The sequence below is a fragment of the Xenopus tropicalis genome, chromosome 4 (genome assembly GCF_000004195.4).
Source record: "Xenopus tropicalis strain Nigerian chromosome 4, UCB_Xtro_10.0, whole genome shotgun sequence".
Lineage (NCBI taxonomy): Eukaryota > Metazoa > Chordata > Amphibia > Anura > Pipidae > Xenopus > Xenopus tropicalis.
This window is the reverse complement of record NC_030680.2, coordinates 150,872,292-150,889,875: the sequence shown is the minus strand read 5'-3', so window position 1 is coordinate 150,889,875 and position 17,584 is coordinate 150,872,292. Positions and strand designations below refer to the sequence as shown.

General features: G+C 49.9%; 1 protein-coding gene across 3 annotated transcripts in view; it reads right to left on the bottom strand.

The window, feature by feature from the left end:
* Nucleotides 1–226: 226 nt before the first annotated feature.
* bicd2 (bicaudal D homolog 2) overlaps nt 227–17,584 on the bottom strand; it is a 46,203-nt gene continuing 28,845 nt past the window's right edge. Inside the window, exons 3-9 of one of the 3 annotated variants that reach the window (XM_012961793.3) lie at nt 11,735–11,887; nt 10,990–11,439; nt 9,782–10,783; nt 7,779–7,930; nt 5,951–6,161; nt 4,179–4,258; nt 227–2,204 (exon numbers count right to left, since the gene is read on the bottom strand). In XM_012961793.3, the coding sequence (XP_012817247.1) occupies nt 4,214–4,258; nt 5,951–6,161; nt 7,779–7,930; nt 9,782–10,783; nt 10,990–11,439; nt 11,735–11,887 (2,013 nt within the window). In that variant the 3' untranslated portion in view covers nt 227–2,204; nt 4,179–4,213. Of the gene's footprint in view, nt 2,205–4,178; nt 4,259–4,568; nt 6,162–7,778; nt 7,931–9,781; nt 10,784–10,989; nt 11,440–11,734; nt 11,888–17,584 lie in introns of those variants that run through there. The other 2 variants (XM_002941738.5, XM_004914187.4) reach the window with 2 other exon arrangements.

The window sequence follows — 17,584 nt, the reverse complement described above, 5'->3', positions numbered from 1 at the left end:
ATTCCTAAGGGGGGAGGAGTTCTTAGTATTCTTGAGGGAGGGGGAGCAGGAGAGGGGAGAGAGCTGTGTGTCTGTGGCACAGGAAAAAAGACACAACAAATCTTTTGACAGAGTGCAGCGTTTCTGTAAGTGCTTATGGCTGTATTTGAATAGACCTTTTTGATAAAGATACTGAGTTTGTACCTTTCTTTCACCACATATAATGAATAAAGACACAGAGCCCGGGGCCTTTTATCACCTTTATTGATACATGTGACTACCTTACACAGCCTCTACGCACAGCCTTGTATTAATAGCTCATTAACGCGCCTCGCTCGCTAAACAAACCGTTACACGAGCAGCTTTGTGTCAGCTCACGTGGCCAAATCTCCGTGCATACGACATAGCAACGACTTTGCCACCCAAGGTAATGCACATTAACATAATACAGTACTTTATGAAATCATTTCAAATAAATACCCACATAAAGGAAACAAATCTGCAGTAACAACAGTTTAAGAATCAATACTGTAAAAAGGCGATAACATTAAAAAAAAAGTCTTCAGTTTTTCCAGCAAACAGAAATCTTCGTTTTTTTTTTTCAAAATTTGACGGTTGACAATACTTAAATTTTCAAAGCTTTTTTTTTTCCCCGTCCCTTAGACAGAAATGACGGCGACTGAGTACCAATTAAAACATTCGCCTCGGCCTCAACAAACATGGCTGCGCTTGTTGATGCCTCTCACTTTCTGTTTCCTGAAAACAACAGTGATTGAATACAACATGCAAGATTGAATATTAATACTTGTTTTTTTTTTTTTTTTTTTTGCATTTTTTAACATTTTTTCCACATTTGCCAACATTATTATGGTTAGACACAGTCCACCACCTTTAGAAAGAAGCTATTATACCACCGGATTTTCCCCGCATATATCTGCGGTTTCCGCTTCTACAAATGTATCTGCGAAAGTTCAAAAGCTATTGGCTTTGGTTGACAAACCGTTTTTTCGATCCCTGAAGATCGGCGTTTCCAAGAATCACTGACCAACTGAATTTTTTACAATTTTCTTTCTTTTTTGCAAATATAGACGAAGGTTAAAAATATCTACGGTGAGTTCCCTGTTTGCATTTATTGCTCGGCAATTTGCTTTGAACCTTTTCAAAATTCTCAAAGTGTTTTCTAGTTTTCACCTTAACTACAATTCCCTCCGTGATTAAAAAGAAATTAAAAAAAAAAAAAAAAAGGCACCGTCGGTTTTTTTGTTTGTAACAAAAGTGTAGAAAGAATTTGTCTCTCTCGCTAGATGTGCCGGAATTTGGCACCGTACAAAGTAAAAAATGAAATAAAACAATTCCAATTTGGAATTTCACTGCTACAGTTGTAGAAAATTCTGTTCGTCAGCAATCCTTGACTTTTAGGTAATACTACTTATTACATATATATCGTTTCAAGTGCCTATTACTGTTTTTAACCGAAGCAAAGTCAAGTTTTCTTCTTGTTACGTTAAACTATTCCTAAGAATAATAACAGCATAATGAAACCCCCAGAATTTGGAGACCCTGGATTTTTGTTTTTTTCATGAATATGGCAGTTAAAAAAAACCACAAACCTAAACGTATTATACTGACAAACAAAAGCTGCACAGAACATATATAATTATATATAATATATATTTTTTACTGAACGCCAAAGCATGTGTTAAATCATTAATAAAAAAAACAAAACAAATCCCTGCAACATGCTGATGCCAAAATCAACAAGTACAAAGCATAATACTAACACGGAGATCAGCCGTCAATGTAGAACACCCCCGTGTTTGGAACGGCCGTGGGTAATTTGGATTACCTAACACCATTCTACATAAAATATAAAGTAGAATATTAAAAAAAATATTAAAAAGTGCACAGGTTTTTTAAAAACAAATAAAAAAATAATAACAGAAAACAAACCAGAAACAAGTTTAATATAGGATGTAAAGTGTATGGACTCCCCCGGTTTGCCGGCGCTGAGTACACCCGGAGCTCGGACGTCGAGAGTTTATTATTTGTTCAGCACTTGTAAGGGATCTTCCAAAATCAGCAGCACTTTATGGTTAAAGCTTTAATTTAGAGCCTACAAAGGATAAAAGCCCCAGAAACAGATTAACGGGACGTGTAGTGGTTTTTCCGTTTTGGGTCACCGCTAAGAGTGACCCAAACGCACTGGACGGATACGTCTTCTACAGCTAAAAAATAAAATGGGGACAAAACAAAATAAGATATTAGAGAGTTGACATTGGGGAAGTGAATTGAAAATTGAGCGGAGCGGGTTAGTTTGGAAACAAAAGCTGGTACTGGTTAGTTCCCAGAGGGACAGGCAAGGCCTGAGGAACCCATAGAAGGTCCGCGGGTCCAATAGTGGCTGGAAGTGGAGTTCTTACAAGTGTTGAGCAGAGTTGCTGAAGCTCCGAGAGGCGGCAGCAAGCACAGAGGAAGGTTGACATATACATGTATGTGTGTGTGAAGCATAAGGTCCTCAGAGACATGCAGAGCCATGCAGCCGCGGCCAGTGGGAAACTCTAAGCATTGTGTCCATTCAGACGAGGTAGGTCATTCGGAGAGAAGTGTTCATGCTTTAGTCAAGATAATCAGAGAGTGGAACCAACATTGGCTAGACCGGGCCCGAAATCAATCACAAAAAGCAAAATGACGGGCGAGTTAATTAACAGATGACGAGGGCAGTGCTGTGCCGGAACCGAGCCTCGTTCCATGGGCTCATTTACTCTCGGCGCCAATTCCTCAACCTGCAACTCCCGGCATGTTATCCCCATAAGGGACGGTTCCCTTGGCTGCGGGTTTATAGATCTCACAAGGAGCCGACACTGAAGTAAGATTTCCCCCTATTCCTGATTTATAAGCCTCTAGCAATAAGTGAATATCTGCACAACAGCAATACCTGCACCCATTCCAACTCCCAGCATCCCCAGCAAGCCCTTGGCCCCATACCAGTTCAAAGGTGATGAATAAAGAGGGATCACTGCTTTACATTCAGCCTGATACCTAATTGGGTTCTGGCCGCCATGTTTCCCTCAGACAGTGCAGTAGGGGGGTATTTATTGTGCACAATATTCCGTCTCTGTATAAGAGAAGGGTGGGAGCTGCAATATTATGCACAGAAAACTTCCTCCATAGGTTTGCTTTTATGCATGAGCGGCCATACTGTATGCCAAGGGGTAAAGGGGTTGTTCACCTTTGTGTAAACTTTAAGTATGATGTAGAGAGTGATATTCTGAGATAATTGCAATTGGTCTTCATTTTTTTATTACTTAGAGATTTTTTTAGTTCTCTTATTATCAGTTCAGCAGCTATCTGGTTGCTAGGGTCCAAGTTACCTTAGCAACCAGGGAGTGGTTTGGTATATAAATAGGAGAGGGACTGAATAGAAAAGAAAGTTACAAAAAGTAACAATAACAATAAAGCTGGAGCCTCACAGAGCAATAGGGTTTGGCTGCCGGGGTCAGTGACCCCTATTTGAAAACTGCAAAGATTTGGAAGAAGAAGGCAAATAATCCAAAAACTATAACAAATAAATAATGAAGACCAATTGAAAAGTTGCTTAGAAATGACCATTCTATAACATACTAAAAGCCATTTTAGGAAGACAGTAGGCGAAGCAGCACCATCTGCTTATGACCACTAGGGGCGCTGCACGAATCACTGTCCGAGGAGATCATACAAACACTATGGCAGCTGTCTGAGGGAAATGAGGCCGAATTATAATTGGGATATTTTATCCTTTTTAACACAGTGACACCCAATAATCAAAGAGGATTATGGGGAAATCCTGACTGATATTTAATCCTTTGCTCGCGAGGAGCCAAATCATCTCTCTCTTTCATTTAATGACAATTTCTCGTCAGCATCTTTATATAAAGGCGGCTCAGCTCTGTAAGTCTCTATCGCTTCGTGGAGTGTGAGTGGGGGTTCCGGCTACTAATGCTCCCAGCGCCGTCGCTCTTAGAACCGAGATACGGCGGAACGTTAAGTACAAAGTCCTAAATTGTCATTTTGGATTAATCCTTGGAAGCGAAGCTAGCAATCAACACACAGCGTTAAGCCCGGGGATGCCCCCCATGCACAAATCCGGGGGATTATTATTCCCATTAACTGCAGCGCCACACGGAATGACATATGATTGCGGGGGGGGGGGGTTCTGTTACCTTCCGTTAGCACGGGGCGGGCAAATTTCCCGTGACTATTTAAAGGCAGAGGGACGTGACGATGGCAAGGGGTTGGCAACCTACGAGAAAAAGGGGTGATGGCGGGTTCAAACACTCCGGCAGGCAGTAAAGAGTTAAGTCTTGCAATATGCATTTTAAGCTTTATGTACAAAATTTCTCTGGGAAAAAAACTACAAAAAAACCAACAGGGCTTTACATTATTAGAGAATTGCTAATCACTGGCTAATCAGGCACTTGAATTATCCCCCCCCCCCCCCCCCCCCCAAAACAAAAGCAGAGATATCGGCGAATCAGATACCTTGCAGTAGACTTGTGCCTTTGCACAGTCAGGACACTATTCTTACTAGTGAACCCCAAGTGAAATTCTCATTTTTTTCCCCAAAGAGGTTTAACCCCCCCCCATTCCCATAATGTAGAGCCCTGTTAGGTCTGTGCTTGCATATATTTATATATAACATGGTTCCTGGGTGTTAAACCCCCACCTTGGGTCCCGCACCCTGACTGTGCTCTCATTAACACCAAGGAAACCACTTTCTGGCTTTGAAGTCACTTAAACTACTGGCCCTCGGTGACACCTACAGAAATGCCATACGGGCACAACTAGTCGCCCAGTCAGAGGGAACGGGCATCTTTTTTGGTCATTAATGGAACTGAAACGTTCACTTTAGGTTCAACCCTTTTAATGGGAGGCTACGCCCTGTTTATAAGCCGGGACTATTCCGACACTCTGACGGTACGGCGCAGGTAAGATCTCCTAGACTAAAAAGCAAGAGCACCCTTAGTGGTCATAGAGAGATCATGCTTCTGTAGTCCGCGGAGAGCTTGCAAGGCAACGCCAGCAAGATGGCCGCTCCCACTGGCAGCAAGATGGCCGCTCCCACTGGCAGCAAGATGGCCGCTCCCACTGGCAGCAAGCAAATAAGGAAGGTTCCGCCGTGCAACCCGACTTATAAACAGGGGTAGTACCATGCCCTGTAACAGAACAGAGCTTTTGGGCTGGGCAACAACAGCCAAAACGCTGCTCCCAGACTGCAGAATCAGAATTCTGGGTCCATTTTCAGTCTGATCTGATGGACTATATGCGCAATGTATCCAGGGGTTGGGCCGTTGGCAACCCTGTGAGTTAGTGGAGGCCTAATATACTGTAATAGCCAAACAGCACTTATGGAGTGGAACTATAGACGTTCTAGGTGCTGATCCATCTGAACCATACAACAGAGATAACAAGGTTCCGTCGGATTTCCATGCTGCCCCTGGTGGGACCCTGCGCCCCAATATCGTACAACAAATGCACCCAAAGGGATTAATACAAACGAGGCTTCAAGAAACAGGCAAAAGGGCTGGTTCTGAGCCAACTATATGGTTACTGTGAGCATCCAAGCAAAAGAGCAGCGGCGGCGCCGGTTCTCGCACGCTATATAACGCCACCACCATACGCTTACACCGCACAGTGGATAAGTAACAAAAGTGGGTGCCGCACCCCAGTGATTCACCTTCCAATATCTACTTATCAGCGGCTTAATTACTACCCTTCCATTAGTTACACCGAAGCTACAGTTACAAATCCCCTTCGGGTCACGCAGCAGAACAAGAACCCACGTTGCTACACGAGCGCCGACTACACAAGCGGGAATAGAGTCCCCGGCGCGCCCCGGCTAGTCACAACAGATCTTATACTTCTCGCTGCAGAACACCTGGTTATTAAGCAGCGCCGCCTCGGACCTGTCCGCGCAGGAGTGCACGTGACTTACGCTGGGGTTACTGCTTTTGGGTTTGGGCGCTGACTTGGTGCGGGTGCGCCTCGTCTGCTCGTGATCAAGTTCCAAGTGCTCCAGGCGCTGGGTGAGGGCCAGCTTCTGCTGAATGGCCATACGGAGCAGGGAGTTCAGCGTCTTCTTCTCGTCTTCCGCCGCCGCCAGCTGCCGCTGCATCTCGTCCAGCTGAGTGACGTACTCGTCGCACCTGAAACCCAACGGACAATGAGCCGGTTATTACACACAGGCGTTATATCCCAAAGCTTTAACCCTTAAACTGCGTGCCCCTACGGCAATAACCCGTAACAGAATCAACGTTGCCTGCCACTTGGCAACTAAAGGGTTAAAGGGGTGGGTTCACCTTTAGAATAACTTAATATGTTATAGAATGGCCAATTTAAAGCAACTTTTCAATTGGTCTTCATTATTCACTTTATTAGGGATGCACTGAATCCCAGTCTCGGTTTGGGATTCGGGCCGAATCCAGGCTTCTGTTGAAGGATTCGGTTTCGCCCGTATCCACGGTCCCACGGTAAATGGTCAGGGGGGAAAAAATTTGTAGCGTGCGCAGCGCAGCAATTTTTAACCCCTTCCGATCCTAATTACCATATGCTAATTAGGATTGGGCAGAATCTGTCAGGGTGGGTTCGGGGGTTCAGCCAAACCCAAAAAAGTGGGTTATATAGGGAAATATTCGCCTTCTTCTTCTGACTTTATTTGTTATAGTTTTTGAATTATTTCCCTTCTTCTTCTGCCTCTTTGCAGCTTTCAAATGGGGGTCACTGACCCCGGCAGCCAAACCCTATTGCTCTGTGAGGCTCCAGTTTTATTGTTATTGGTACTTTTTATTCCTTATCTTTCTATTCAGCCCCTCCCCTATTCATATACCAGTCTCCTATTCAAACCACTCCCTGGTTGCTAAGGTAATCGAGACCCTAGCAACTTAAGAGCTTCTGAAATTCAAAACTGGAGTTGCTGAAATCATTGAAAAAAATAAAGACCAATTGCAAATTGCCTCAGAATATCACTCTCTACATCATACTAAAAGTTAACTCAAAGGTGAACATCCCCTTTAAAAGCAGCAAGTAATTTCATATATTATATAAAATGATAAAAACCTGAAACCCCAACTCTATGCCTTCCATTTAGCAATTGATTTAGATGTGTGCTGCAGACTAAACTGATTTATGTGCAGCCATGCATGTAAGTTAATTGCTAATTAGCCAGATACCATTAAAGTCAATGACAGGAGGCACAGCCTGGTCCAAGTGTAACATTATCTACTTAAAGGGGCAGTACACCCCCCTGTCCAAACTGAAGCTGCTCCATGTTTGGTCCTTGCGAGGCAGAATATTATGTTACTGATCCCTTGGCTGCAAACAGGGCGGTCTTATCTGTAAGGCTGTGTAGTCCTGGGGGGCATTGCCTATTTACTAACTCTGGGGGTACAATTGCCAGAGCCCTAAGTTGTGCCCCATTGGACGCATCTACAGAGTACTTCTGCCTATGGGATTTCAGTACAAGTTGCATTGGGCTAAGACTGAAGGAGAAGGTGGCCAAGTGGACACAGGAGCCAGACTGGGGCAGAATAATGGGGCAATGGAATGTATGGGCTTTGTACCTGGTGGCAAACACGGCCCTCAGGGAGGAGAAGGTGGCCAAGTGGACACAGGAGCCAGACTGGGGCAGAATAATGGGGCAATGGAATGTATGGGCTTTGTACCTGGTGGCAAACACGGCCCTCAGGGAGGAGAAGGTGGCCAAGTGGACACAGGAGCCAGACTGGGGCAGAATAATGGGGCAATGGAATGTATGGGCTTTGTACCTGGTGGCAAACATGGCCCTCAGGGAGGAGAAGGTGGCAGCGTCTTCCTTTAGTGCCTTCAGCTCATTGCGCAGCTTCATCATCGTCTCCGTGACCATCGCTTTCTCGTTCTCGTACTTGCTCTTCAGATTGGCCAAGGCCACCTCTGCCGTCTGTAACAGAAGCACAGAGACATTTACTCCAAAGGGCTCAGGTCTGTCGGCGCCGAGTTCCGCCGCGAGTCCAATCAGCAGCAGGAGATCAACAGCGGCAGTGTTGCGTCTGAAATGCTGAAAACATAAAAAAAAGGGGGCAAAGAACCCACAAACCATGAGCAATTTATTCAACTGGAGGTGAAATAACCCAGAATCTTTAGCTGTGAGATATGTATGAAGCCTGAGGCGTGACTGGCATGTACGGAACATGAGATACCGCCAGTTGGGGAGCAGCTGTAGGGCCCGGGGTTCGGTTTCACCGGCCGAGAGGCTCGGGCACGTTCAGATAATCCAGGGATTAAGTGCGGAGCTTCCGCCATGCAGACTTGGCAAAGGGAACCTACTTTGGCCATGGATAAAGGACAAGTCAACCCAGAATATATTTGTTTGCCTAATACAACTTATATATATATATTATTTGTATTTATAACTGCTATTAGAAGCAGTGTTTGTCCCTTTCTATTCTCTGCCCTGGGGGCCTGACAGACCTGACTCGCTGGGGGAGACTGACCCCTGAAACAGTGTAACACAAGGCAGCAGCCTGACAGACCTGACTCGCTGGGGGAGACTGACCCCTGAAACAGTGTAACACAAGGCAGCAGCCTGACAGACCTGACTCGCTGGGGAAGACTGACCCCTGAAACAGTGTAACACAAGGCAGCAGCCTGACAGACCTGACTCGCTGGGGGAGACTGACTCCTGAAACAGTGTAACACAAGGCAGCAGCCTGACAGACCTGACTCGCTGGGGAAGACTGACCCCTGAAACACAAGGCAGCAGCCTGACAGACCTGACCCGCTGGGGGAGAATGACCCCTGAAACAGTGTAACACAAGGCAGCAGCCTGACAGACCTGACTCGCTGGGGGAGAATGACCCCTGAAACAGTGTAACACAAGGCAGCAGCCTGACAGACCTGACCCGCTGGGGGAGAATGACCCCTGAAACAGTGTAACACAAGGCAGCAGCCTGACAGACCTGACTCGCTGGGGGAGACTGACCCCTGAAACACAAGGCAGCAGCCTGACAGACCTGACTCGCTGGGGGAGACTGACCCCTGAAACACTGTAACACAAGGCAGCAGCCTGACAGACCTGACTCGCTGGGGGCGACTGACCCCTGAAACAATGTAACACAAGGCAGCAGCCTGACAGACCTGACTCGCTGGGGGAGACTGACCCCTGAAACACTGTAACACAAGGCAGCAGCCTGACAGACCTGACTCGCTGGGGGAGACTGACCCCTGAAACACTAACACAGGGCAGCAGCCTGACAGACCTGACTCGCTGGGGGAGACTGACCCTGACACACTAACACAGGGCTCCCCAACCTTTCTTGGGGAGCAACACAAGCAACCAAAACTTGCCCCCAAGTCAGGAATTCAAAAATAACTCTCTGGTTTGGGGGCACTGAGAGCAACATCCAAGGGGTTGGGGAGCAACAGGTTGCCCCCGAGCCACTGGTTGGGGATCACTGCACTAACACAAGGCATTTATATTGGAAAGTTGCTTGGAATTATGTTTTCTTTTATTAAACTAATTTTTGTGGACATGTCCTTTCACCCATGGAATTCAGTCATGGAATTTTCTAGGCGCATCAGCAGCCCTTTAAAGACTTACCGTAGCTCAGCCCTGTAGCCTCTTTTATATAATCCATCAGCATTTCAACTAAGGATTCGGATTTGGTTGGCCAGAGGCATGGAGTTGGCCAAAACCGAATCCTGCTGAAAAAGGCCGAATTCTGAACCAAATCCTGCATTCGCTGCATCCCTAATTCATTCCCAGTATTTTTTCCAAGGAAACGTTCCTTACCTGTTTGTTGGCTTTAAGCACAGTCCGTAGGGTGGCGATCTGTTCCCTCTTGGTGCTCAGGAGAGATTTCAGCTTCAAGATGTCTTCCATGAGCGCCTCCCTGTCCCTGTCGACCGCCGGCCCGAGTTCCTGGCTTGCCACCTGTTGCCGAGACAGTTCCGTCGTCCTGTCCACGGCGGCCTGGAGGTGCTTGATCTGATCGCGAATGATAGCGACGAGATTGTAGATGTTCATGGGTTCTCTCCTCAGGTCGGACACGGGAGAAGGAAGGGGCGAGGCAGGGGAGCCGGGATCGTTGTGGCCGTTCTCGGAATTTAAAAGCCCTTTGGAGAGCAGTATGGGCGATCGACGGCCTCTGCCTTCGGGGCTGCTGCGCCCACCTTTGCCCTCTTTGTAGTAGTCGAGCATGACCCGGTTGGGCGTCTCGTTGTTGCACATACAGACATGATGGTACAAGTTGGCCAGTTCTTCACTGAACGTGACCAGCTCATCCTGGGCTACCGTTAGACTGCCCTGGGTCTCGCCGGCAACATCACTCACTTTCTTCAGCTCCTTCTCCAGTCTCATTACCTGGTCTCGGTCTAGCCGTGTGGTCTTCTCCATGATGGAGATCTTTTCCGTCATGGCCTGGGTGTCGCTCTCATACCTGTTCTTGTCCTCGCTGTACTTGCTTTCGCACTCTTCATACTTGGCCTTCACGCTCTTCAGTTCCTCCTTCAGGTCTCGGATTTCCGACACGGCGACTTTGTACTTGCACTCGAGGATCTCGGGCCCGTTGATGTCGACTTCGTAATAATCTCCGTCCTCGTTGCTGTCGCGCTCTTTCTCGTTGTCCAGAGCAGACTGGCGTTCCTTGGTGGCCTGGAGTTTTTTCATGGCGTTTAAGTTTTCCGTCAGCCGGCAGACTTTGTCGTGTTGTTCCGAGAGCGCCCCTCTAGTGTTCTCCAACTGCTTCTGCGACTCCTGAAGGGTGGACAATAGGCCGACTTTCTCTCTTTCCACCTTCAATGACCAACAAGAAAACAATTATCATCACATGATGGGTCATTACTGATTAACATGGGATCAATATATGGTTTCTGTTAAACAGATATATAAACTTCTAGGTGGACTGGCTTCAGCAGCAGCCTAAAGCCTTGTGGGACTGGGCTGAAGAGCTAGCAATCTAGCAGAGACTGGGAGGGAGGGGTTAGCGTTTGTTACAGTACCTGCATCAGCTGCTGTTTCAGTTTCTGTATCTCAGAGATGTTCAGCTCGCTGAGGAGATCAGACACAAGGCTGGGGGCCGGGTTGCCTGTTTCCAACTTCTTGGGGGTGGACATTTTGTTGTCACCGTTCAGCCTGATGACGCCGTTGTGCTCATAGCCATTCATGACGTCGTCGTTGTTGGGCTCTGAGGTCTCGTCGCTGAATTTCAGGCCGTCCAGGGACAGGTTGAGGTGGTTGCTGTACATGGAGTCATTGATGTTCATGTAGTTGGAGAGCTCCTTGCGCAAGTTGTTCTTCTGCTCGCGTTCGCTCTTCAGGGTCTCCAGCGCCTCCTCCATCTGCCGCTCCGAGATCTCCTTCAGCCGAATGGCATCTTCCAATTGGCTGTTGAGGAACTCGGTCTCCTCCTCCAGCCGCTTGATCTCATGCTTCAGACCCTCGAACTCCACCTGGAAGAGACATTTATGGACAGGAAAATGATCAGTATAAGTAATGGCCGCCTCCTATCACTTCCTCTAGGCCAGAGCTGCACCAATGGAGGTCTGTATGTTGGGTGTGGAACCTCCAAGGGATGTTAATGGCCCTAAGGTTACTTAAGGGCCCCACAGAGTGTGGGCTTATGAGGGCCCATGGCACCCAAGGTGTGGGCTTATGGGTAATATAGTTACATGTGTGTGTGTGGACTTATGGGAAATACAGCTGGAATTCTGAAGGTTTATGGGTAACAGTGGTTCCGGTACTTGCCTGGTTCTGTTTCAGGACGGACACTTGTTTCTGCAGGGAGATGTTCTCCTCCTCCAGCTCCGTATAGTCCTGCAGCAGTCGGGCCTCCCGGAACTTGCACTCCTTGATGTCATCGCGCAGACGCCCTCGTTGGACTTCAATGTTCTGGTTGAGCTGCGGCAGAAAAAAAAAAAAAAAAAAAGAGTTTTATATTGAACTGATGTGACCAACTGTATGTATGGGCTCAGCCGCCCTGCTCCTGGGCTCACAGTACCAAGGCAAAGCTTTATTCAGCTGCTAGTATGTGTACAAAGGGTTAAAGTGGGGCAAGAGAAGCACCCCAGGTACAAACGGTATTAGAACTTATTTACCACCTCACTACCCAAACTCCCCTCTAGGGGTCACTCTCACACAGGACAAGGTGCAGCACAGCTGGGTGAGCTCATATGGGTTAGTTGCATTGTTACTTTACTGCAGTCATAAAGTGCAGACATATTCTGCAGCAATGTACAGAGATTATACATCATTCCCATCAGCCCCTGCCCCAGTGAGCTTACAATCTAAGGCCCCATTCCCATCAGCCCCTGCCCCAGTGAGCTTACAATCTAAGGTCCCTATCCCATTCCCATCAGCCCCTGCCCCAGTGAGCTTACAGTCTAAGGCCCCTATCCCATTCCCATCAGTCCCTGCCCCAGTGAGCTTACAATCTAAGGCCCCTATCCCATTCCCATCAGCCCCTGCCCCAGTGAGCTTACAATCTAAGGCCCCTATCCCATTCCCATCAGTCCCTGCCCCAGTGAGCTTACAATCTAAGGCCCCTATCCCATTCCCATCAGCCCCTGCCCCAGTGAGCTTACAATCTAAGGCCCCTATCACATTCCCATCAGTCCCTGCCCCAGTGTGCTTACAATCTAAGGTCCCTATCACATTCCCATCAGTCCCTGCCCCAGTGAGCTTACAATCTGGTTACAGAGAACGTATTGCCTCCCCACTATAAAGGGATCACAGGTGCCAGACAGAGGAGGGCCCCGTGCCCGTTGCTGATGCCCGACAGTTCCAGGGAAGATATATAAGGGCCCCACAAAGGGTAATTAAGCAAATCACAATGCACCCAGGGAGAAGCCAAGAGTTCATGGCAAACACAATAAAGGCAGGGGGGCCCCGGCTGGGAGCCCTTAATCACTGGCTGTTACTGTGTCAGGCGGAGACAAAGCCTCACAAATCAGCGCTCTCTGCCCAGAAATGAACAAAATGGCCGCCTAGGGGGAGGGCGGGGACAGTGGATTTACGGCCGACGTGTCATTGTGCTTGGAAAAAAGGAAATAACAGGTGGGATGCCCCAAAGCCTCAGTCCTGTTAACCTGTTCCGTGCTGGAATAGGGCACCAGGATTGTTATTATTACCTCAGTGGGGCAATAGATTCCTCGTACAGTGACCTGCCCTATAGATACATATATTCAGGGTAACCAACCAGCCCGGGGGGGGGGGGGGGCAGTTTCCATATATATTTATGAAACACGCTTTTAAGATGCCACTGTTCAAGGGCCCCCCATATAGTGCCCCATCATATCCGACCCTGTACCCCAGCAGCAACCGGTAATAGACTCACTTACGGGGCCCCCCAGCCAAGCCATGTCTATCCTGTTACTGATCCAAGGACCTTGGCTGCCACCAGAAAGGAAGGGGCCCCACCAATTATTAACTCATTAGTCACCTTGGCCCCAAGGCAAAAGGCAACAATGAAAAGAATGGGGCAACAATGAGAAACAAGCCACACCCCATTATGCTGAAACTCCACCCCCAAACTCCCTGCAAGCTCTGCCTTGCTGACTTGAAAATAGTTTGGATTTAAGGGCCTTAGCTTCATGTTCCGTTTCCCCAAATGGATAATAATTATCAGGGTGATGCCCCTTTAAGGTGCAGGCATGTACCCCTATGTCCCCCCCCCTGCACAACCTGTGATACAAAAAAGGTTAATTCGGGGGGGCTAAAACGTGGCCCTTTTAGTTACCGTCTGGCTAAGAATGCTGGGAGTTCCAGTCTGGAATCTACTGTCTCCCCTGAAACACCAAGATGGTGGGATGTAAAATCCCAGAGTCGCACTCCCTGAACCCTCGGCCCCACACACACCACTTCCTGTTCCTGTCATAGAGTCTCCCTACTGGGGGGCAGGCAGGGCTGCAGCACCCACTGAGGGGGGAGGAGGGAGAGGGAAGTCGGACGCGATGACTCAACTCCCTGAAATCTCTCACATGTTTTGTCTTTACTCCGTGACTTCATTCTCTCATCCTGCCCGGCTCCTTGTTTGTCCGACCCCCCATTTCCCCCTCTGGAACAGAGCCAGTGTCCCATCACCCCCATTCTAGTGCTGGGGTGCAGCCAAATCACATAACTTCACTACCACTCTTTCTTATGGTCAGGCTGGGTATGGGGGTCAGGCAGGGCAGGCTGGGTACGGGGGTCAGGCAGGGCAGGCTGGGTACGGGGGTCAGGCAGGGCAGGCTGGGTATGGGGGTCAGGCAGGGCAGGCTGGTTATGGGGGTCAGACAGGGCAGGCTGGGTATGGGGGTCAGACAGGGCAGGCTGGGTATGGGGGTCAGGCAGGGCAGGCTGGGTATGGGGGTCAGGCAGGGCAGGCTGGGGTATGGGGTCAGGCAGGGCAGGCTGGTTATGGGGGTCAGACAGGGCAGGCTGGGTACGGGGGTCAGACAGGGCAGGCTGGGTACGGGGGTCAGACAGGGCAGGCTGGGTACGGGGGTCAGGCAGGGCAGGCTGGGTACGGGGGTCAGGCAGGGCAGGCTGGGTACGGGGGTCAGACAGGGCAGGCTGGGTACGGGGGTCAGACAGGGCAGGCTGGGTACGGGGGTCAGACAGGGCAGGCTGGGTACGGGGGTCAGACAGGGCAGGCTGGGTATGGGGGGGGCAGGTGGCTGGGTACGGGGGTCAGGCAGGGCAGGCTGGGTATGGGGGGGGGCAGGTGGCTGGGTATGGGGGTCAGACAGGGCAGGCTGGTTACAGCGGGGCAATCTATTGCTGTGAAAGAAGCTGGCAGCAGGGAAGCTGGCACAGTAACACACATATATATATATGTGCTGGGAGTTTCTGGCTGGAGAGGCCACAGTTCCTACTTGGGCAGTTGGGGCCCCAGAAAGTCCCTTTTGCTACAAATAATCCATCTCTGTTCACAAGCAGCACATGCAGGCAGTTACCCTGTGAGCCCCCTCCCTACAACTCCCCGCAGCCCTTGGCATACCTTAGTGCATCAGTCACCAAACAGCCCCAGCCGGTGCAGCCGCCAGATTCGGCTCATTAGGATCCCAGCCGTGTCCCTCCTTTGTATCCCAAGTCACTTCACTGAGCCCCCCAATAAAGATGCCAATCGCCCTCAGGAATTCCCCCGGGGGCCCCATCCCATCAACCTGCAGGTCCAGTGGCAAAAAGTATGTGAAAAATTCACCAACAGAAGGGTGTCGGGGAGTCTCTCCCACTTATTATATTAATGGGAACTTAATATAAAACAAGGAGTAGTGTGAGCCCTTCCCTAGACTGTAACAGAACAGCACCCTCTGGTGGGGATTTCCTCACGCCCGCAGCACAATCCCTGCCCTGCTGTGCCAGGCAATCACTCACCAACCAGGATTCTCTCCGCCACACCTTTAGCCATTCATTTCAATTTAATGGTTTAATCCCACCAACCAATGAGAACTGTACCAAGTGGGCCCTGTTGCTACAACTACAACTCCCATCATCCTCAGGGAGAAACCCCAATAGGAGAGAATTAGTTACTGGGCTTAATTACATGTTCCATAGCGAGGTGCTTAAATCGTTTAACAGTTCGCTCGTTAAGGAAAGGGACTGATCGTTGGTAATTAACTCGCAGTCAGGACGTCGCTGCTCATCCGGCTAAAGGATTAGTGCCGCGCGGAAATATCCGATCCCCCCCCCCCCATGTCAGAGCCGAATAAACTCCCGGCCAGCTTAGCTTCTGCTGGGGGGCTTGGGGGGCTGTGCTTTGTATTATCCTAACTAACTCAGCACAGGAACGACCCCCAGCACCCTGCACAGGAACGACCCCTCGGAACCCAGCACAGGAACGACCCCTCGGAACCCAGCACAGGAACGACCCCTCGGAACCCAGCACAGGAACGACCCCTCGGAACCCAGCACAGGAACGACCCCTCGGAACCCAGCACAGGAACGACCCCTCGGAACCCAGCACAGGAACGACCCCTCGGAACCCAGCACAGGAACGACCCCTCGGAACCCAGCACAGGAACGACCCCTCGGAACCCAGCACAGGAACGACCCCTCGGAACCCAGCACAGGAACGACCCCTCGGAACCCAGCACAGGAACGACCCTCGGAACCCAGCACAGGAACGACCCTCGGAACCCAGCACAGGAACGACCCCTCGGAACCCAGCACAGGAACGACCCTCGGAACCCAGCACAGGAACGACCCCTCGGAACCCTGCACAGGAACGACCCCTCGGAACCCTGCACAGGAACGACCCTCGGAACCCTGCACAGGAACCACCCCTCGGAACCCTGCACAGGAACAACCCCTCGGAACCCAGCACAGGAACAACCCCTCGGAACCCAGCACAGGAACAACCCCTCGGAACCCAGCACAGGAACAACCCCTCGGAACCCAGCACAGGAACAACCCCTCGGAACCCAGCACAGGAACAACCCCTCGGAACCCAGCACAGGAACGACCCCTCGGAACCCTGCACAGGAACCACCCCTCGGAACCCTGCACAGGAACAACCCCTCGGAACCCAGCACAGGAACGACCCCCAGCACCCTGCACAGGAACAACCCCTCGGAACCCAGCACAGGAACAACCCCTCGGAACCCAGCACAGGAACAACCCCTCGGAACCCTGCACAGGAACAACCCCTCGGAACCCTGCACAGGAACAACCCCCAGCACCCTGCACAGGAACGACCCCCAGCACCCTGCACAGGAACGACCCCCAGCACCCTGCACAGGAACGACCCCCAGCACCCTGCACAGGAACAACCCCTCGGAACCCAGCACAGGAACGACCCCCAGCACCCTGCACAGGAACGACCCCCAGCACCCTGCACAGGAACGACCCCCAAGACCCTACACAGGAACAACCCCCAGCACCCACCACAGGAACAGCACCCACCACAGGAACAACCCCCATCATCACCCCCCCCCCCCTATTGGCTACAGATTTACACTGCCAGGATTTGGGGGGGGGGGGGGATATCAGAAATACTTTCTGCACAGAGAAAAACATATGTGTAATTATTTTAAAGGGGACATAAACCTAAACATCAATGTATTCCATATTCTCACTACTGAAAGCCCCGTCTGCCCCGTCTGCCTGTCCCTTCCTGTTTCCGTCACTGCTGCTTCTGACTCTTGAAACAATGTAGCTGGTCTGTTTATCTACTCCGTTTCCCACAATACCCTGCAAGCATCCGCCTTCACAATTCTGTTAATTATCCGGCTTCTGCTACATTGTATCAAGGTTCCCTAGTCACCCAATCAGCTATTGGGCCAGGGTTATGGTACTGGTAACTCCCTGACCCCTTCCCTCCATGTTTGGCTGGGACTGATACCAATAATAACCAATGGGGAGGGGGCGCCGGTCCTGCCCCCAGCGCATCGTCCCATTTGCATGAGTATCAGACGCCCGGCGCCGGCGCAGCCCTGACATTACGCTTCAATATGTGCAAATTAATGTAGAATGAATTAGCATAACAATCAGCTCCCGGCTAATTAGCACAATTATCAGGGAAACCTGCAACAAGAGCGGCTATTAGCTGCGCCGGGGGGCAAATGGGGGGGGCCACAGTCAGAAACTGGAGAATAAACTGTTTCATTATCTGAATAC